The following is a 22,161-nucleotide window of genomic DNA, read 5'->3' on the forward strand; positions in this document are numbered from 1 at the left end:
GTCCTTCCAAATGACACTCTTGACCCTACTGATGTGTGGGGACTCAAGGATGACAAAGATCCATCTCCACCTCCCTTGACCATTGCTGTAGTCATGTAACGACTTTTGTTATTTTATCTCCAAACTGCCCCTATATCTAGAGTCTCCGGACTCTACCCATTTAAATTCTGAAGGGTGATCTTGTATCTTTCCTTTTTTTTCTTTTTTTTTTTTTGGAATAAACTCCTAATCATAAAAAAAAAAGAAGAAAAAGATTCCTTTGAGAAGCTATGGATAGGCTCGAAAAGGCTCTTAGATTTACCTTGACGATTTTAAAATTCCTTCGATATTGAAGGCCACGTCTTATTCTCCCAAACAAAAGCCAAGTTTGTGGTTTCCCTTGTGGCGATGCCAGGTATGCATAACATGTGGTTAACATAGACTAAAATTGTGACGTGTCGACATTGCCTTGTACTCTTTTCCACTCAATTGGGCAGTATCATGTTGCCCATCCTTCTGAATGGCAAGTTGCAGGAGAAATTTGATGGATTCGCTTGCCTTTCGTTCCCATTCTTCAGCTCCCTATACAAATACAAATAAAATAGGCCTAAATTTGAGAGCCGTGGCCCTGGGACATTCCCAGAAGCTTACAGAGATATCCAATTATAATAGATTTCATGCCAAATCGAGTCTTGTTTGTTGTTGTTCATCTTCTGCGAAATACGAGGTGCAGGAGGGTCCGTCCTGTATATTTGTGGGACCTCTCGAAACTGCTACAAAAGATATGCTTGAAGCTCTCTATCACCAGGTGAGCTAGTCTTTCGTATTTCTTTACCGATGTTTTTTTTGTTTTCATGGCAATGGGTATAAGGGCTAAATGCCCAAATTCACTCTTCTGCTTATAGTATCTTAATCTGAATATCAATATTCTCTTATTTTTAAATAGCAATTATTAATTTGCACATATTCCTCTGTAGCATTCAGCTTATCAGAATGTTCAAATACTAATCAAGAAGTTAAAGCTTGGCATACAGAGAATGCCCAAATGTTAATTCAATAGATTGAATAGGAGGGGCATTGACTTGTACAAGTGCATCATATAGCATTTAACTTAAAGAATTCCCAAAAAATAATCTAATAGGCAGGGCATTAGCTTGCACAATGCCAGAACAACCAGATAGTCATCAAGAAATTTAATAGTTAGGGAAAAGTTTAGTCTAAATTAATACCAATAAATAAAATTTGAAAGGCCAAACAACAACCCTACCTCAATGAATTTGACTGCGCATATGAACATTGTTCAAAAACTTAAATATGGAGAAAAATCAAATTGGATGAAAATGTGTTTACATGTCAACTAACGATTAGTTCACATAAAAATCTATATGAAACTGGTATGTGGATGGCACCTACGGAAGATGTGAGGAGAAATTAAAAATAGTATTTCATCAACTATTGCCTTGTCTATACGATATCTAGACCAAGTACATAAATACCTTAAAGGTTGATTCTTTGCTCTCCTATTGTTGAAAATGCGAGACTTAGACAAGCAAGAGTGTCTAATCAAACTAAGAAATGGAAAGTCAACACTGCAGAAGTAGGCTGCAGTGCCACAAAGCTGATCTCACTGCCATCCTTTCACTCTTTGTGCACTTTTCACAATCTTGGATTAGAACACAGCTTTAGCTTTGGAGCTCCATGGACTACAATGGTCTTGTTGATGGTAACAAAATAGTTTCATTCCATTTCATTCGAATGTCTTTTAGGAAATCACTTCATTTGAGTTGAAGTGGGGAACTTGATCACCGCCAACAATTCTAGTCCAAAAAATTCTTTCAAGTTACAATCAAAGTTTGCACTAGCATCTGCCCAACTTAATCGAACCTATAAATGCCATCTTTTTTGACGTCTTTGTGTTTTTTACTGCTTCATGGAGCAAATATCCGTCACTCTTTCTTATTTTATAGGCAAAAATTTAGTCACTTTCCATCCTTGCAAAAAGATCGTTGGTTGATGCCTTTTCTTCTGTCGTGTTCTGCAGTCTTCCTAAAAGGTTATTGTAGGCATTTGTAGAATATAGTAGAACCAGTAACCACACTTCATGAGTAATACTATAACTAAATCTCACTAGAAATATACTTCATCCCATTTCACACCTACTCATGTTTTGAGGGTTTGGGTGAAGCTTCTTTCCCAAATTTAATCAAGAAACTATGTTGCATCCGGTATTGGAAAGGGATCCTTGAAAATTCCAGAAGTAGAGAAAACACTGTGAACCTGAATTTTGTAATTAATGATAGAAAACGGTGGAATGGTAGGAAACCAGTAGCAATGTAAACAGAACAGATAAAATGACTTTAAGATGTCAAAAAATTTACTATCTACCCCTGGCTTTGAAAAGAGCATTGGGAATGCCATCTGTCTTCCAGAAAATGTATCTAGCGGCCCCTTGGAAATGGTTTTCAGAAATCATAGGCAAGAATTGATAAATGAACTAAATTATTTTCCCATGCTACTGGAATCAAGAGCAATTGAGCACAATTTATTTTATTTCTTACATTTAGCACCTGATTCTCTTGACTGCAATGTGGTTTTTCTTGTTTTACAGCAGAGGATTTTCTTCCTTAACCTGTGCTTTCATCTTATTTAATCTCCCTCCTCTCAAACCTACCAAGATTTCTATTTCCTGTATCTGTGCCTTGTGTCAACAAGAGATCACATCTTCATCCTCCTCTCATAGAATTTCCACTATTATCATATCCTCAAGCATGTTTATATTTGTGAATTGGGTATGGATATTTTTCCCCATCCAAATTATCATAACTCCTGGAACTTCATGTGTCAAATTGTTTTTCCTTAGGCCTGAAGTGCATTATCAAGTCAAAAGATGCAACTAGAAGATCATTTGCCCATTTACATGCTTGCTGGACAAAAAACTTAATGTTTCATCTTAGCAGATACTGACAAAGGCTACCAAAAAGGGGAAATCCATATAACAATTTCCACTAACCGACACAGTTTTGCACTAATGTGCATGCTACATCCTGTTTCCTGACCAACCTTAAAATCATCTGTCTCTACATAACATACTCAACAATACCATCATCCCATTGAAGAACATAAATTAATGTAACATATGTAAAAGTAAAACCATTATCCATTTTTCAGCATCTTCAATCTCGATTTGGAATGATTGATTTTGGATTTAATTTTTCTGCTTTAGTTTAACTACTGTTTTGAGGGGGAATACTTGGAGCAAGTTGAACCATTTGTAAACACAATCTTTCCAAACAGATTAACTGTAATGCTCCACATGAGATTGAAGGTATGCAAAAGGGATGATTACACATTCAAAGATGCATAATAAACTGTCCTTGTGCAATCTAAGTTTCCTCCAATCTCAGAATTTAAAATGTAAAACATGAGGTACAAGATCAATTGCTTTATAAATGCTAGGTATATCCTTTGGAAAGTCTTTCTAGATGCAACTTTTGTCAACACAATTCAAATCCCAAATACATTGAAATACCTTAAACTCGCAAAATTTGTAAGGGAAAAATAGTCTAGTATCAAAACCATGTGGCCTGATTTGTTAACAATTTTTTTTCTTTCAATTGCCAATAGAAAATTTGTTCAATATTAAATGCCAAACAAATAAAAATTAATTACTAGTATTATAGCAGAGTGACCTGCAACAGTGCAACAAACTCAAGTTTTGAAGCTATTGTAGAGATCACAACCAGACAATCTCACACTCTTGTTCTAGAACAACACAGATATTAGGAACAACAGAAACCTAGTACAAACATTTGACTAATCAGAAGGCCTGATTAGGTTTTGTGGACCCTCATCTATACACCTGGATAACATACCCATCTGCTTACTCTGATCATCTTCAACAGAATAATATTTCTGGAAGCTTTTCTTTGATGAGCTTCAATTCTTTGTGTATTTGATTAATTTGGAGTTTCTAGCAGCCTAGACTCACCAATTTGGGTTTTGTATTCTGCAGTATTATCTCAGAGATCTGATAACACCATGTAGTTGGACTAATGTGGAGTTTTTAGTGGCTTAGAATTCACCAATTTGGCTTCTTGTATTCTACAGGACTTTCTGATGGCACGCATACTTGTTTTTGAGGTTATTTGTAGCCAAATTAAATGTTGTACTTTTAACAACTGCTCTTTCCTTCTTCTTTCGGGTCTTCCAATAACCAGTCCCAAGCCTTCCAGTTTTCTGTTTGATTTTAAATATTGACAATTCAGGCCAATTTTAGGCCTCTGATGGTACCTGTAATTCATCCATACTATTTGGTACTCAACCCACTGTATCCCTTAAATTTAGTAGCATCTCCTATTTGTGATCTGTTCTAAGATCCCACACTTTTGTGTTTGGGTTGCCTTTTTTACCTTAGTAAGCATTAAGAACGTCATGCTTTTTATTTTTTCTTCTAAAACAAGTAATTTTTCTTTCACCTATATAGCAGAATGGTTGGTAATTGAACTTTGACTTATCATGTTTTCTAGATTGAGTTTGTCATGTCCCCTCTTTAGCTTTGTCTAGCAGAGACACGTGAGTCAGCTTATTTTGGGGTCTTGTAGGCTGACAGTGGTGGATAGAGACTCAGTGAGGATATCCAGTGTTTGGGATTTGGTATTCTGGCAGTAGTGGACCAGTTTGGAGCAGTTCCTTAATTTTAGGAGGCATTTCCTTCTTTTGTGGAGGCTATTCCTACTATTTAGGAGGATTTGATAGTACCCAGGGTTGGGTTACCATGAGACTATTCCTTGGATTCAGTTTCAGGAGATTTGGGTATGTTTCCTAGCTTCTAGGAGCATCCCTAGATTTTAGGGACAAGATTGCTCGAGGATCCATGATTTCCGACAACAGTCACAGACAGGTGGCAGGCTCCGTTTCAGACTTGTGGAGTCAGATGAGCATTATATGGCTATTTGGGATATATTTTTAATACTTCCTAAGTTAGCGTCTTATTAATTAAATAAAGCTATTTATATAGCTAATTGTAGTAATAAGGGGATTTTGGCTTCTTCTGGTCAGGCAGGCATATGTGTTATAGCTCGTTGGAAAGGTCTTGAATTATTATAACTTATTTTCATCATCCGGAGACCTTCTGACACCTTGAGTTTTGTTATTTGACGAAAGGGTTGTTTTTCCTATACATAAAGGCCTTTTTAATTAAGAATATGCCATTATTTAATAAAGGTAAAAGCATATTCTCCCTTTAGGGTTCGAGTAGCTTTGAGAGGGAGATAAAAGGAGATGTTGGCTCATTATTTTATTATCTTTTTACATCTTCAAACTTGGTATTTGTGAATTTTCTCTGAGGAGCGATTTCTGGAGAACTGGGACGCAAACCCTAGGGCTTGGATATTGGGACGCAAACCCGAGGGCTTGGATATTGGGACGCAAACCCCAATAGAAGGTTTCAACAGCTTCATTTGGTTTCAGACTTTGATTGGGGTGCAAGTTTAGCATTGGAAGAGCTTTGGCTTTGGACGTTGGGTATATTGCTTGGCACGTGGGAGTTACTTGGCTGCCTGGACGTGACTGCAGTAGCCGTACGGCCTCCTTCCAGCTGACATGTGGGTTGTTGATTGGTATTCATCAGCGATCTCTTTTCATTGTGCGTGGATGGTCTTTCTTGCAGCCGGCAACATTATTTTGGTTGGTAGATACTTTGCTGGCATATCATTTATGTATTTTGCCTGGTACGATTTGTAGCTATTATGGATTGGCTGAATATTATATTATTGCACATTATTTTCCAGCCTATTTCATATTTGCTGCTGTTGTTATTCATTGTTTACCTATATCTGGAAAAATACAAACAAAAACAAAAGACACAACCTTTCTGCAACTTCTGTCTCTCTCTGAAAGATCATTTAATAAATAGGAAGAATTTATTTTAAAACAAATAATTAAAAATTACAGCCTGTCAGCTTAAAAGATCCATCAGGGATCTTTCAGAGTTAATCCTCTGTATGAAGGATCTTCGTACATCCAACCTATTAATCCCCAATTTTCAATCCAATCTACCCTTCTCTCATGATTTCCCAGTTCTTTACACTTTTTTCGTTGTTTTGCAATGACCTAATAATTGCTACTTTATATGCTTCACATCAAAATTGGTTTCAGAATTTTCTTCTTTCACTTGTTATATTGTGTCTACATTTCCAGTTTTTCCTCATAGTCATTTTAGAAGTGGGAACCATATTGGATCTAGAATTGTTTTCCTAGAATGCCCTCTGGATATTTTTGTCTAGATGATCACTTTAGAGAAATTTGGGGTATCCTTATTGGTGTCAATGGCATGGCATTTGCAGATAGCAAGATTTGTAGACAATAAGGATTTGTAGATTTCCATTACCAGTGATCAATGCATAGTCTCAACATGTAAGTTATATTCTGATAATCACACTCTTTAAGTTAACATGAGCTCGTTAAGTTGGAAAAAGGTAAAGGCAAATTAGAAAGGAAGAAGGCAGCACAAAATGAAGTTAATTCTATGATGAAGAGCAAAACATGGAGCTGAGTGAATCACCAAAATGGAAGGATTCTATGGGTTGCAAGTAGGTGCACAAAAAAGTAAAAAGTGGATAGATCTGTTGACAAATGCAAGGAAAGGTGAGGAGTTAAATAATTTGCTTTGAAGGAATAAATTTCGGAGAGACCTTTGCAACTTTAGCTAAGATGAAAATAATTAATAATTTATTAATTACAGATATTTATTTTTAGTAGTTGGTGTTCTTTTTAGCTTTCCTATTCATCTATTCTAACTTTCTCTACTTTTGAGTCACTTTGAGCTACAATTGTTCTTCTTGGACATTAACATTATTTCTTTCATTCATAGGGATATTTTGATTATAATTATGTAAAAGCTGTATTATATTGGTACTATATATGGGTATTTGGAAACTTCAGTATAGGGACAAGGACCCATCTTGTCTTATCCCCTCCTAATTATTTCTTATAATTATGACTAATTATTACACCAGAAAGGGTTTAGCAAGCAGCCAACAATCAATCCTTTCAGAATCCAACTAGAAAATTATACAGCCAATATCAGATCAGATTTGAATATAAATATATTTATTATTAAGGGAAGATCAATCTAAAACTTATGAGTTATTAGATAACCCAGTTTAGGAACACACTAAATTACATTATAGGAATAAGGTTTTTCTGAGTTTGGGTGTTGCCATTCTTCTCCTTCCAGTTGTGGTTCTTCCTTCAGTAGGAATTTAGGTTTGAATACCTTGGGGCTTGGAATAGGTGGAACTAAGTTGTTAGGAACCCAACTAGTTATTGCTGGACTACCTTCTCCATTGTTGGCCTTGCTCGTATTGTTGCCATGCAGAGCAAGATTCAAATTGGCTATGCAGTCTCTCACTAAATTTGCCAGTGCTTTCTGTCTCTATGTGAGTTGAGCTGCAAATTCTCTCAAGGTCTCATTAGATGATTTTTTATCTCTTTGACCCAACTTTTCTACTTTTGTATCTAAAGTCTGAGAATTTTTCCTTTTCTCTTTCTGAATAGCAAAGATTGCTGGCACTATATAGCATGAACTCACCCTATAGGTTAGCTTAGGTCTGATACCGTTTTGATATGCTCTTTTGATTATTGCTGATAATCATGACTGAATATTTAGGAAAATCATAGAACTTAGAAGCATAATCTTATTGTTACACCAGCAAGGGTAAGCAGCCAATAATAAATGTCAGTTCAGGATCCAACTAGAAATTATATGGTCACGTTTGAATAAACTTTAAATAATTAAAGGAAGATTAGTCCAAAATTTATGAGTTATAGATAATCCAGTTTAGGAACACAATGAATTATAGTTTCATCCATAGTATAGCTATAGCAGCTGACAATAATGCCTATTAATAAGGTTTTTTCTGAGTACAAATAGATGCTAATATTCACTAGAAATACATTGATAAAGTGAAATCTTCTTACTGGATCCTGCTGCTTTCAGAATAATGTAGTGGACTAGGCAGTCTGCTGCTATAGATTATAACCTTGTAGGCTATGTTACAACTGTAATGACACTAATTCTTATTGGTATACTGCTTGTTCAAATTCTGAGGAATTTTGGAGCTAGAATCACCTACAAAAATTTGAGGTTTTCATCCCCAATTTTTACTTGAGATTTTCAAAGGTTTTTGTACTTGAATCTCCCTCCACCAATCCTCCGTGCTTTTGTCCTTTGGATTGGATGAAGAAGTGCACAAAATGAGGAATTGAAGACATGTGAACTAAATGAATGTCTTTGCTGGCCTCCACTTTTCTAAATAGACTCCTACATCCATAGGGCAGTGGCTTCTAGGGTGGCCATTATATCAGCTATGACAGGTTGGCAGCCACCTTTTGGCCCAATATTTTAGAATTATAGCAGGTGTGACAGGCTGTCAACTTTTTGTTTTTTGTTTTATTAGCCTTTGGGCTACCTATAATATTTACAATATTAATATTTCTTTTTCAGATTTTCTAGTTCATTTGGAAGGGGAGCATGACACATCCCCATCCCTGCACCCATATATTCTGGTGATTGTATTTATATATGATGTAGCAACATCCTTATTCTCTTACTCTGATGCCCTGCTTTGAAATGGCATCCCCTTCCCTATCCCCCGGCATCTATCCAGTAGACTATACATTTGGGTTGTTGTTAGAGACAGAAAATATATAAAAAATAATCTGCTTCCTACACATGGTATTCAAATGACAATGGTAGATTATTGTGAACATCTACTAGAGTTACTGCATATACATAGAGTGCTTTAGAAACATGTTAAATGACTTCTTAAAATTCCTGTGCAATGGAGAAACTTACAGAAAATTTCTTGGCCATAGTACTAAGTTTCTAAATAAATATTAAAAGTAGTTTTTTAGTTTAAATTTACTATTCAATAAACCTAGTAATTAAATATTGAATGATAGTAGCGTTACTGTGATTACTTGTGACTAATTGCTATCCTCAGTATTTTGTGTGTCATTTTTTTAATTTTTTCAATAAGTTCTTCTGAATTTTATTGAATACATAACTTTATATTGTTTGGCTCATTTTTTTTTAATATATTTATTGAGGGTAACTTGGAACATCATTGGGCCCATAGCTGTTTCTCGGAGGAATGGGTGCCATTCTTGGATATGTTGCTACAAGTATTTATGGGTCACTTGGTTTTGGTAAGGTGATTTTGAAATACGGCCTCTTATATATGCACTTACTTTTTAAATTTTAACCATTCCACCACAACGCTTTGGTATTTAAATGTTATATTTGAAACCCTAAAGAGGTTTTTTTTGATTTATACCCTAACGAAGGTTTTAGGCCATAGCCAACAATGGCACTGCCTACTATTTTAGTGTGATTTCTTTGTTTCTTTCATAAAATCTTTTAGCTACAAGTAATATTTATTTTTTTGAACGTTTTTTGTGATTGTCTTTCTTTTTAATGCATTATGTTTATTTTTTTAATGCACTATATTTGATATGATCCCTTTGTCTCGGAATCACTTACATGGACCATGGAAATATCATGTCTCTTGTAAGAAAATCATTTTTAAAAAAAATATTATTTTCTTAAGCATGTGTTGATTTTTTTTGCACACAATGTGAATAGCAATTCTAAGAACTAAACATTGTCACAGAATAAAATCAAACAGCTGTTCCACACAACCAAACCTGCCCATTTCCCATTTGGAAATGTAAAAGCAACTAAAAACAATGAACACTTGACCTCATCCTTTTTTTTTCTGGTTGCTTGAGATCAGATCTTGCAACATTTAATCAAACATTTCTAAGCAGTGGCATCTATTTTTGTTTAATTATTTGACATCCTATGTTCTTTATAACAATGGTTATGCATATTGAGGCTGCATTGATTATATAAATGAGCATGGTTACTTTCAAAGCGATAGTGCTAGCATACTTTATTGACTCACCCGACAAAATGCAAATCTTTTGGACTGATTTTCAATATCTTTCTGTCCTCTGCCATGGAATGCCCTAAAAAGTTTTGTCATTTTAAAAAAGTTTCCATGGATTTTTCCAAGAATGGATGGGCATGGCCTTGCCATCCTGGGTAAATTATGGGTATGTTTCACCGTCCCTGAGCAGCTCTTGCTCCCGCTCCTGAATCCGTCCCATCTGTTACAGTGATGAGCCCAAAATCTGAAGGACCTGGTAACTTAGGTGATAACCATAGCCTTAGAGAATACTTGTTTAGAATTAAGAATAGAGACAAGTGGGAAATATGGCTTGCATTATTAAAGTGAAGCATATTATAGTCATTTCCTAAAAGTCTTCTCTTTTAACTAGTTGTTTAGAGTTGGAAAGAAAGAATAATTCATATTATTGCAAATGGTTGAAGTTGGTCAGTGGAACTCAAAAGAAAAATTAGTTACAAAAGGGAAGTACTATGGTGAAAAGAAACCTTGGCGCTAGAATTTTACTAAACACTAAAGAAACATGATTAGAGATTGTTGATGTAGAGTAATAATTCCCAAATATAAGATCTCTGTACAAGGACAAGATGTTGAATGAGTGAAATGCCTTTCAATGAGCTGTAACAAAAGAGTAGTAGAAGAACAGAGTTGGAGATCCAGACTAGAAACTGGTATTATCAAACATCCATAGCAAAGCTTTGGGTCAAAGGAACCAAAGACATCACTCACTACAACGAGAGGGCCAATATAAATTACAATTTTGCGAGTTGGCTAAATGGGACTGAGTGGACATTTGAAGGGAGCAAGGTGTTCCTACTAGGGCCTTTTTAAACAGCTAAGTCTGATGAATTGAAGAAAGTATTCAAGCTCATTTATGTAAATACCAAAGGGCATCTGTGAGAGAGATCAGCCCTGCTTGACTCTAGTGATGTGGTTAACAAAGTTAGAGAGACAATGGAGAGTGTGGAATTGGGCAAGGACTATCTAATGTAGTCTCATGATGGCAATAATGAAGGAATTTGAAGCACCAAGAAGTTCTAAATGTGTCTTAGAAGTTAGAACTAAGCCAAGGACACTACGTGTACAAAACAACAAAATATTTTTGAAGATTGTAGAGGAGCTCCTTAATATTATCTTAAAATGTAAAAATATGGTTAATAGGCTGGAAATCCCTTATGAATCTTTATTGCTCCTTGCTCAGATTTTTTCTTTCCATGTACTCAGAAAGTTTTGTGTCCAACCTGATGGTAGAATGCTTAGCAAACGTATGACGAATCATAATTGTTCTATATAGTTAATTGGATTTGTATTATCTACCAAGTCATGAATGGCATGGGTAATCTATTTTGGTGAATTTGAGGGAACCCTGAGGAAACTACCTTATCAAGCAGCTTTGCCACTCAGAAAGCAAGAGAATCCATATTATATTTGAGGAAATCAGCCTTGAGTCCCTAGAAAATAGTTGCTCTGGCGGTAGATAATTTCCAAATAGCACTCTTGATATCACTAGGGAAATTAAAGACAAAAGGGAGGAGATGAGGTTTGGACGAGAGGCTGATTCAAAATATAATAGAGAGAGAGCTAACCAAAATAACATGATCAACAAGGGGGTGCTGATGGGGACAAGAAAATTCCCGACGAAGTGAAGAAAAATTCCAAATGTTGAGAATCAAAGATCCACTGACAAGAAATAATCCGCCACATTGACATCTTGGTATGAGGGAATCAAGGAAATTATTTCAGTGGATCTTGAATTACAATAGGTGGCGGTGTGATAGAAAGATAATGCGGATTAAAAATATTTTAACTTGTTTCCAAATGCATGTTTACAAATATGGAACTCCTATCATTGTTTTATAATGAATGAATATGCTTTTTATGAACATAGTAGCATTACACTCCAAAAAATCAAGATTAATAAGTAATTCTGATATTTGGCTATGAAGCCACCTGAGATTGCAAATGAGTAAAAGAAAAGCAATAACAGAAAACCAGAAATGAAGAATAAACTGTATTCCATTCAATAGGAATGCAAAAGCTAGACTACAATGAGTTACTCATATGAGAACAATAGGTGGGTATATATAGGATATTCCACCAATAGACTAAAACCACAACGGCATGAGAGAAAGTGAAAAAGTCCCTAAGTAAACTTAACTAGGTGTGAAAAAGACATAAATAGAGAACTGGATAGAAAAAGCACTCCATTCACACTAATAGTAATTATCTCATGCTTCATTTGCCATGTTATTTCTTGAAACATTGGTTCTGATTTTCTTTTTAATGTACAGCTTTCCTTTTTGGCTCATTTTCTTTTACACTCAGGAGAAGAAAAATTAAAGCATAAAAAGATTGTAGATTTTCTTACTTTAGAGTTAAGGCTAGAGCATTTTAGCTTTTCAAGTGTAACTTTGAATGGATTAATGTTTCAGTTAAAATTTTAAACACTAATGAGGAGTTTTCTGTAAATTATATCCTAATGAGAGTTTGGTATAAAACATAGGGTCATCCCTAGTTTTGTTCAATGACAATAGCACTTGCCTACTATCTTAGCACTTGCCTACTATCTTAGGACCAGCTGTATGTTTTACATAAATCCCCTTAGGTAAAAGCAAAATAATTGTTTTCAAAATCTTACTTTTTTTTTCACTATAATTGGGTTTTCTTAAGTGTATGATGTTTAGTTCTAATCTGCATGGACCATATTTGACATGTATATTTTATGAATATAATATTAGTTTTTTAATAACCTGAGTTATTACCAAGATTTTCCCATTTTTAATCTAGGTAATTGAATTCCATTTACACTTTTCCCACACTATGTCAATACTTTGTTAATGGAATGCTACTGTGCTTATGGGTCCCCGTTTTTAAGATCCTTTATATTCACCTGCAGGCACGGGACTCTTATTACAGTGGCCGGCCCCTGATTCTTGATGACATGTTTGATAAGGTGGAGGTGAGAGAATTTACAGTTAACACTTTTTATTCTGGGATTATTAAGACCTATATATGTAATAGTTTGTGATGTTTGATTGCATTCTGACTTCCTTTTTAATCACTGGAATGGAATTCAGCTAAAGCTCCGATGGTATGGATCAAGGTCAGTTGTAAAATATCCTCGCTGCAGCCTAAAGCGGCAGTCCACATATGCTGATGCCGAGGTAGGTTGGTTTTTTTAGGTGCCTTAAATCAGGATTGAATCCCATACCATAAGTGGAGCTGTTTTACATTTCTTATTTTTATGTTTATTGCTAAGTATGTGACTTGGTGTTTGTCTCTGGAGGGAGGGGGAACAGGTTGATCATTCTCAGACTTTGGCATTGGCTAGTATATGGGCATCTCTGCTTGTATTTGGCATAATAGCCTTAGTTGCTCCACCTGTCTGTACGGTGAGTGTAATCTATCAAGATGCAGTACATATGCAATTGACTCCTCATTCATCTATGCTTGCATCGAAGTCACTCACAGCAGCAAATGGGATTCTTGCAATAGTACTGAGTTCCTCAATTGGATATCCTATTACCGTGTCTGCTGGTATGACCCAGTTCCAATCCTGTTTCTGTTTTCCATTTATGCAATTTTTTGGAATGGAAGGGAACAATATTCTTGAATAGGTATGCATCTAGAGTGCACCTTATGAATTCAAAATGATACAATTTTTTTTTCTCCATATCAAACATATTATTGGCCCATCTGTGTGTGTTTGTGTGTGGATCTTGCTGATTTAATGTAGTTTGTATATTTACTCATTTTTATTAAATAGGTTCTGAACTTTATTAAAAAAGAAAGAAACATATTATCGTCCTAAAGAAGAGAGCTACAAGGAATAGGAACTGTTGTCATTTTATGACACCCTTGGTCCATCAGTGAGAACCGATTAGAGATATGTTCCATGGACTAGCGCTGCCCCAGTTGATCAAAGAGAAAAGCAGTGGAATTAGGAAGTTTGAAGTGTTGTCTTGTCTGGAGGAAGTTCTTTTCTTAGCTTCTCTTTCCTCTCCCCTAGAACTCTGGAACCTCGAGGTTCCGAAGTTCCTTCCCTTTGCCTTCTCTCTTCTTTTCTTAGAACTCCGGAACCTCTGGGTTCCAAAGTTCTTTCCTTAGCTTCTCTTTCTTCTCCCCTGGAACTCCAGAACCCCCAGTTTCCGAAGTTCTTTCCCTTTGCCTTCTCTCTTCTGTTCCCTGGAACTTCGGAACCCTTCCGAAGTTCCTTTCCCTTGTCCTTTTCTTTTCCCGGAACTCTGGAACCCCTAGGTTCTAGAGTTTCTTGCTTCTTGTTCTTCTCTTCCCTAGAACTCCGAAACCCCGAGGTCCCGAAATTCCTTCCTTTGCTTCCTTTTCTCTCTAGTTCCCCGGAACTCCGGAACCCTCGAGGTTTCGAAGTTCCCTTCCCTTGCCCTTTTCTTTTCCCGGAACTCCGGAACCCCTAGGTTCCAAAGTTCCTTGCCACGTCTCCTTCCCTTCCCCGGAACTCTGGAACCCCGTGGTTCTGAAGTTCCCTCCTTGGCCTTCTCTCTTTCCCGAAACTCCGGAACCCCGAGGTTCCAAAGTTCCTTTCCTTAGCCTTTTCCTTTCCTTGTCTCTTCTTTTGTTCCTTGGGATTCCAGAACCCCGAGGTTCCGAAGTTCCTTTCCTTTGCTTGCCTTCCTCTTTCTCGGAACTCCGAAACCTCGTGGTTCCGAAGTTCCCTCCTTGCCTTTTTACAGTTCTTTGGAACTCTGGAACCCTGAGGTTCTGAAGTTCCTTTCTTGCCTTCTCTCCAGTTTTTCTAAACTCCGGAACCTCGAGGTTTCGAAGTTCCTTCCTTAGTCTTCCCCACTTTGGGAACCCAAGTTTCCGAAGTCTTCCAACTTCCTTCCGGCTTGCAACTCTTCCGGATGGCGTGATCAACACTCAAAGCTTTAAATGCCCCAACAACTCTTGTGACTTGTGCACCTTCTTTTGTGGAGCTACATGGGTGCATTTAATGATTTTTGTAGGATTTCCATCAAGAGAGGTACGAGGCCATGCTTATTGTGGTTACTTATGTCGTGCCTGCATGCTCTGACTTTGGAATGTCAGTCAATCCACCTTATAGAAGTACCTTTCTTCTTAGGATTGCATTTTCAGGGTATGGCTAGGTTGCTTGCATGTACACAATGTTAGGTGTATGCACTTCCCTGCATTCCCTGTCTGACATTTCCTTGCACACATAAGGGTCATGGCCTCTCTTATGCAACCAATTTTCTATATAAGGCTGTTATGCCTCATTGTAAAGGGTTCTCTCCCCGCTAGCTTGAGCTATTTATGCTCTTTCACTTCTCTTAAAGACTTGTATATTTTTTGCATTTCTGCAACTGTAAGTTTGGCCATTGGCCTTTGAATGAATTGAAATGACCATTCTTGCCTTACTTCAACTTATGCATGCTGTGTATGTTTCCTTACCTTCATCATAGGTGTATGTTTTGTGGCTCTTCTCTCATATATGCTATGTTAATTTATTTCTGAGTGTGACTTGTGGGAAATCTTCTCCCCTTTAACATTTAGCAAATTCCAACCTCCATACATGCAATGGGGTCATTCATGCAACCGAAGTTTGTGCATCTCTTGGGTATTTTAGTTGATTCTTTGTGCCATTTTGGGTGGGGAGAGAAACATCTCTTAGCTTGGTGCATCACCTCCTTTCGCTTTAAGCATTTTTCTCTTCCCTTTTCTTTTGCAAGTTGTTAAGATAGGCTTAGGAGTAAGTTTTGAAGCATTGAGTTGGTTCAACACTTGCACCTGGATTGAGAAGGAAGCCAACCTTCTCCGAAGATTCAACCCCTTGCGCAATGTCCCACACTTCGGTGTTGTTTCCATGTTTCATGAGGTTTTTGAGTTGATAGCTCAGCAAGGGTGCAAGCTTTTGTGATAACAGTTTTTGGCACGCTCGGTGGGATAGACTTTCGATGTACATGCTAAGGCTTTAGTGTTGTTCTTAGTGTCTCAGCCTTTAGAGGCAGTCATCTTTCAAGCACTTGGCGACTCTGCTCACAAGTCCAATTCATGTTCATGCCAAGTTCCTAGCTCTGGAACCCCGAAACCCCCAGGTTCTGAAGTGCCTAAGTTCTCAACTTCGAAACCTCAAGGTTTCGAAGTCATGCAGTCCTAAGTCCAAGCCAACTGAGGATTCAATGTGTTCTTCAGTTCATCAAGTCTTTGGAGGCAACATCTTTCAAGCATTTAGCAACTTTGCAATCATTTGGTGGATCTGTGGTATGTTATCAGTCTCTGGTTGAGAGGGTCCGTCTGCTCTCTTTAAGCATTTTGTTAAACAAGTTCCATCTCTTTCAAATGCTTTAATATGAGTTCATATCATGGGTTTAACTTCTATTCACCCCCATTCTATGAGAATGCCAACCATTTTCCCCCTCCTTACCAATAGGACCGAACTAGGACTGCTCCTAGTTTCAACCCAAATAACTTCACTTCAGCAGCAGGCAGGTACTTTCCTAATGCCTGCCACCCATCCACCCCTGTTCAACCTTCTTGGCAGCCCACCAGCCCCAAGATGATGAAAAAATGCAAATTGCAAAACTCAAAGGTGTGTTGCTTGATCTCACCAAGCAGCTAGAGGAGTTGAAGAGGCAACAGGAGTGGGATTTGCAGCAGGATCAACTTGCTTATCAGGCTTAGCTTCAACAACAATAGATGAGAGCCCAAAGACAACATGAGGAGTTCCTTGCAAGGCAGCTTGCCTCTACTAGGAAGAAATAAATTAAGCAACTAGCAGCCATGGAGATGCAACTCATACAGGAGGAGGTTTCTGCTCCTAGGGTTCCTAAGTTTGAAATTTCAAGCTTCAGGCAGGGGAGACCTCCCAAGCCTTCTCCTTGGTGCCTTTTGCAAAATGCCCCACCACCTAGGCCCTTTCCTACTGCTATCTCCCTTTTTAAGGGCAGACTTGTTGTATGGAGGATGGATGGTTCCCATCCCAATCATGACGAAGGGGTTCAATCAGCCATTGGTGAGTCTTCATATGCTCTAAAGGAGGAGGAATCGACAATGCTGCAGGAGGAGGAATCGGCAATGCTGTAGGAGGATATTGAGAACAATTAGTTTCAGGAGCAGGTCATTGAACATGAGGAGTGTGAAGGTAAAGAGGACGATGTCCTCTCATTTGACAATCTTCCTTTCTTTATTGATCATGAGGAGAAGGATATGTCTACACCTCCCCCGGTGGTAGCTCTGGAGCAACAAGCTAGTCTTGAGGAGGGCACAAGGGGTAATGGTTTTGCTCTAGATTGCATGGCAGATGGATCATGCCATGAACCCGAGGTTGTTGTATTCTATCACCAGGAGGAGGAAACAAAAACAAAGAGACAATCTGAAGATTTTTGTTCTTCTTTTGAGGTGTCTCACAAACCTGAGATTTGTACTGATGAGCTAGATATCAACACATGTGAGTATGATGTATGCCAGTTCTCCCCTGTCCTTGAAAGTGATGATGTTGAATATGAAGTCTTCATTCAAGATGAAGATGTTTCTTTTGGCATTAGGGATGATGTGCCTGATCTTGAATGTTTCACTTGGGACCAACATACCAAGTTTGATGGCGTTGAGCAACAACATGTTGGTCATGCCGACAGTCTTTTGGTTGCTCAACTTGACAATATACTCGAGCTTCAAAGTTTCCAATTTGATGTGTTTGAAGATCCCCCTTGTGCAGGCCAAGACAAAGATATGGTATACTTTTCATCACCATGTGAGTTCGAGGCCTTTTCCTTTGGTTTCGACTCACGCCAAGAGGAGGTCGACTATTGTGAAAAAAATGATGCCCCCTTGTATAATAGAGATGCCTTCTCTTTTGCAAGGAGTAGTTCTTTTGATGCTAGACGACTCCTAAAAATCTCCCCCCTTGCTACTATGTGTATGCTTCATGCATCTTCGGATGTCTCAGGTGGCTATTTTCTATGGCTTCCCTATGGTGGCAAGGTAAACGGTGAAGTGCTTTTTCACCACATGAGTAGTATGTGTGATCTAATGCATGCATACAAGAGATTTCAACCATTACAGCTAGATGGTGAATGTAACAATGGTACGAGGGGGATCAACTCCTTCAAAAGGTTCCTCTTTGATAGAGGCAAGAGCATCAGTTGCCTCTTATTGTAACAATGTAAATATTAGTTAGGTTTCTTGTTTTCCAAGAAGTGCACAAGCACAGGCTGTCCTTCAGAATGGTTGATCTTAATCCTTTGCGGGTTATAGAGGAGAGAGTTTTCTTCTTTCTTGCAGTTGTGACGGACTTAGTGCCCAATGGATGCTCAAGGCTTCTGGACTTCATGCTTAGTAGGCAAGCATCCCACAAAGGTCACCAAAAATGTTGTCATTTTATGACACCCTTGGTCCATCAGTGAGAACCGATCAGAGATATGTTCCATGGACCAGTGCTGCCCTAGTTGATCAAAGAGAAAAGCAGTGGAATTAGGAAGTGTGAAGCGTTGTCTTGTCTGGAGGAAGTTCTTTCCTTAGCTTCTCTTTCCTCTTACTTGGAACTCTTGAACTCCGAGGTTCCGAAGTTCTTTCCTTAGCTTCTCTTTCTTCTCCCCAGGAACTCCGGAATCCCCAAGTTCCGAAGTTCCTTCCCTTTGCCTTCTCTCTTCTGTTCTGCGGAACTCCGGAACCTCGAGGTTTTGAAGTTCCTTTCCCTTGCCTTTTTCTTTTCTCGGAACTCCAGAACTCCCAAGTTCCGAAGTTCCTTGCTGCCTCTTCTTCTCTTCCCCGGAACTTCGAAACCCCGAGGTTCCGAAGTTCCTTCCTTTGCTTCCTTTTCTCTCTAGTTCCCCGGAACTCCGAAACTCCCAAGGTTCCAAAGTTCCCTTCCCTTACCCTTTTCTTTTCCTGGAACTCTGTAACCCCCAGGTTCCGAAGTTCCTTGCTGCCTCTCCTTCCCTTCCCCGGAACTTCGGAACCCCATGGTTCTGAAGTTCCCTCCTTGGCCCTCTCTCTTTCCCGAAACTCTGGAACCCCGATGTTCCGAAGTTCCTTTCCTTAGCCTTTTCCTTTTCTTGTCTCTTATTCTGTTCCCCGAAACTCCGGAACCCTGAGGTTCTGAAGTTCCTTTCCTTTGCTTCCCTTCCTCTTTCTCAGAACTCCAGAACCCCGTGGTTCCGAAGTTCCCTCCTTGCCTTTTTCTAGTTCTCCGGAACTTTCTTGCCTTCTCTCTAGTTTTTCTGCACTTCGGAACCCAGTTCCTTCCTTAGTCTTCCCCACTTTGGGAACCCGAGTTTCCGAAGTTTTCTTACTTCTGGCTTGCAACACTTCCAAATGGCGTGAACAACACTCAAAGCTTTAAATGCTCCGACAACTCTTGTGACTTGTGCACCTTCTTTTGTGGAGCCACAGGGGTACATTTAATGATTTTTGTAGGATTTCCATCAAGAGGGTTATGAGGCCATGCTTATTGTGGTTACTTATGTCATGCCTGCATGCTCTGACTTTGGAATGTCGGTCAATCCACCTTCTAGAAGTACCTTTCTTCTTAGGTTTGCTTGTATGTACACAATGTCAGGTGCATGCACTTCCCTGCATTCCCTGACTGACATTTCCTTGCACACACAAGGGTCATGGCCTCTCTTATGCAACCAATTTTCTATATAAGGCTGTTATGCCTTATTGTAAAGGGTTCTCTTCCCTGTTAGCTTGAGCTATTCTATGCTCTTTCACTTCTCTTGTATTTATCTTGCATTTCTGCAATTGTAAGTTTGGCCATTGGCCTTTGAATGAATTGAAATTACCATTCTTGCCTTCCTTCAACTTATGCATGCTGTGTATGTTTCCTTACCTTCATCATAGGTGTATGTTTTGTGGCTCTTTTCTCATATATGCTGTGTTAATTTATTTCTGAGTGTGACTTGTGGGAAATCTTCTCCCCTTTGACATTTAGCAAATTCTAACCTCCATACATGCATTGGGGTCACTCATGCAATTGAAGTTTGTGCATCTCTTGGGTATTTCAGTTGATTCTTTGTGCCATTTTGGGTGGGGAGAGAAACATCTCTTATCTTGGTGCATCACCTCCTTTCTAATAAGCATTTTTCCCTTCCCTTTTCCTCTGCGAGCTGTTAGGATAGGCTTAGAAGTAAGATTTTGAAGTGTTGAGTTGGTTCAACTCCTGCACCTGGATTGAGAAGGAAACCGACCTTCTCCAGAGATTCAACCCCTTGCGCAAGGTCCCAAACTTTGGGGTTGTTTCCATGTTTCACGAGGTTGTTGAGTTGATAGCTCAGCAAGGGTGCAAGCTTTAGTGATAACAGGAACCTTTATTCAAACTTCATCATGTAGGTTCTTTTATCCCATTGTGTTTTTTGGAGGAGTGGGATAGGTTCTAGGATCATTGTGAAACATTGTGTTGTGATGGTAATTTGACAAAAGTGATTCTCTACTGACACAAATGTATCCAATTTACAAACTTCAACAGCCATCTCTAGGGAGTGTATGCTGTTGTAGACATGACAGGAACTTGTTTGGGCATACCACAAGGCATAAAGGCAATCAGTTACCAATTTTGCATAATCAACTCAAAAGTCTGAATCAGGCTGTGAACACTGAAAATTTCCATTCGCATTTCATGAATAATAATAAGTATTGACCTTTCTTTACAACTAGATGGAGATAGGATGTAATGTCCCCTCTCTCTTAGTAGATCACTTAGGTTTGGGGATTCACCTGTTAGCCATCTCCGTAGGTGAATTCAATGAATAGGAGATGGCAGTGGTGGCACATGGGGATCTATACTTGGCATTTGGCACTAGGAAGTGTTATTATTTGATGTTATAATGCTATTATAATATAAATTCACTTTTTCTAAAAATAGACAAAATTAATTAAAGTGACTTTATAAGAAAAGTGTAAGGTTGAATTACATTTATTAAAAAGACCCCATGACACATTTTCCTAGGCGCTAAGTGTTTTAAAAGGTGGGGCCAAGTCAATGAATAAAAGAACCCTCAAGTTAGGCAATTTGGCAAGGAGTTATTATATTTAATAAATTTCATTAAATCAAATAATGAGAACCCTAAAAAGTTCGATTAGGGTTAGGGAAGTAATAAAGTGAGATGAGGAGATTCATTTTGGTATCTTGGAAATCATTTTTACAATCAACTTTTGGAATTTGAGCTCTGCAACTCAATTCAGCAGCTTTGCAACTTTGAGGAACGAAAACTCCTTGAAGAGAAGATGAAATTGGACGATACCCCAATTCACAGGATGGAGGAATTCACCCAGAATTCCTAATTGGGCTTCAATTCAGATTTATTACAATATCTACAGGGAATTTATATGCAGATTGGTGAGGGTTTCAGACTGAGAAGGCAGATAATTCATTTCCTATTGCAGCCGTATAGCCCCCTTAAGCAGCCGTACCATTGGGTGGCCTTCCAGGGTGCTAGATACCATTGATCCAGCCATTAGAGGATTTGAATCTCCTAAATTTCTCATGGTCAGCTTTACACATCAGCATCTCAGTGATTTTTGATGGTTATAAGATTAAATTTCTCCTCTAGTTATTGTTTTGATCAGTAGGTTGAATAATTCCTCTTGGGAGTCAGGTGTGGAGATTAGTGGAATTCAAATATTTGTTTTTGGTAATTTTCCTAGTGTCAAATAAAACCATTTGGGCCCATTTGCAGCAGCTGGAAGCCCTTAGATTGTTTCATTCTTCAATTCATCAATAAAATGTTCTCCAAGATGGGCGTTGGACTCCTGGTATGCTACTTGTTGTCTTGAATAATTATAATTCTTAATTCTAGAAGTTATTACATTGCTGTTCGTTAAAAATCAGATCGCTGATCTAATTAGCAGTCCATTATATTCCTTCATTTTGTGGTTCAAAGTGTTATTTCCTTGGCAATTCTTTCACACTTAAACTTTAAGCAAGCATTAACATCAAACATAATCATAAAACCTCAGAGAAACCATTCTAAACTTCAATCAGCAGCAACCAAACCCAGAAAAATTTAGTATAGAATTGGCAGGGATCTTTCATAGAAAAAGCAACCTGGAACTATAGGAGGATATTATGCTCCACCGAAACCCATTTTGCAATTTAATTTAGAAATCCATGACTGTGGAATTGGATTCCAGTTTGTTTTGATTTAAAATAAGAAAGAAACAAATTATATTAGTGGCCACAAATGACCAAAGGTAGGTCAGTAGAAATTAAATTGTGCATTCTCTTATAATAAAGAAG

The 22,161-nt window shown here is 38.1% G+C and overlaps 1 protein-coding gene across 5 annotated transcripts in view; it reads left to right on the plus strand.

Annotated features, from left to right (window-relative positions):
• The first annotated feature begins 348 nt into the window (after positions 1–348).
• Positions 349–22,161, plus strand: part of LOC131026689 (PGR5-like protein 1A, chloroplastic) — a 32,020-nt gene continuing 10,207 nt past the window's right edge. The window contains exons 1-5 of one of the 5 annotated variants that reach the window (XM_057956619.2): positions 349–787; positions 9,091–9,189; positions 12,847–12,909; positions 13,028–13,114; positions 13,250–13,487. In XM_057956619.2, the coding sequence (XP_057812602.1) occupies positions 500–787; positions 9,091–9,189; positions 12,847–12,909; positions 13,028–13,114; positions 13,250–13,487 (775 nt within the window). In that variant the 5' untranslated portion in view covers positions 349–499. Of the gene's footprint in view, positions 788–9,090; positions 9,195–12,846; positions 12,910–13,027; positions 13,115–13,249; positions 13,488–22,161 lie in introns of all 5 variants that reach the window. The other 4 variants (XM_057956620.2, XM_057956622.2, XM_057956623.1 and 1 more) reach the window with 4 other exon arrangements.

This window comes from Cryptomeria japonica, chromosome 1 (assembly GCF_030272615.1).
Source record: "Cryptomeria japonica chromosome 1, Sugi_1.0, whole genome shotgun sequence".
Taxonomy (NCBI): Eukaryota; Viridiplantae; Streptophyta; class Pinopsida; order Cupressales; family Cupressaceae; genus Cryptomeria; species Cryptomeria japonica.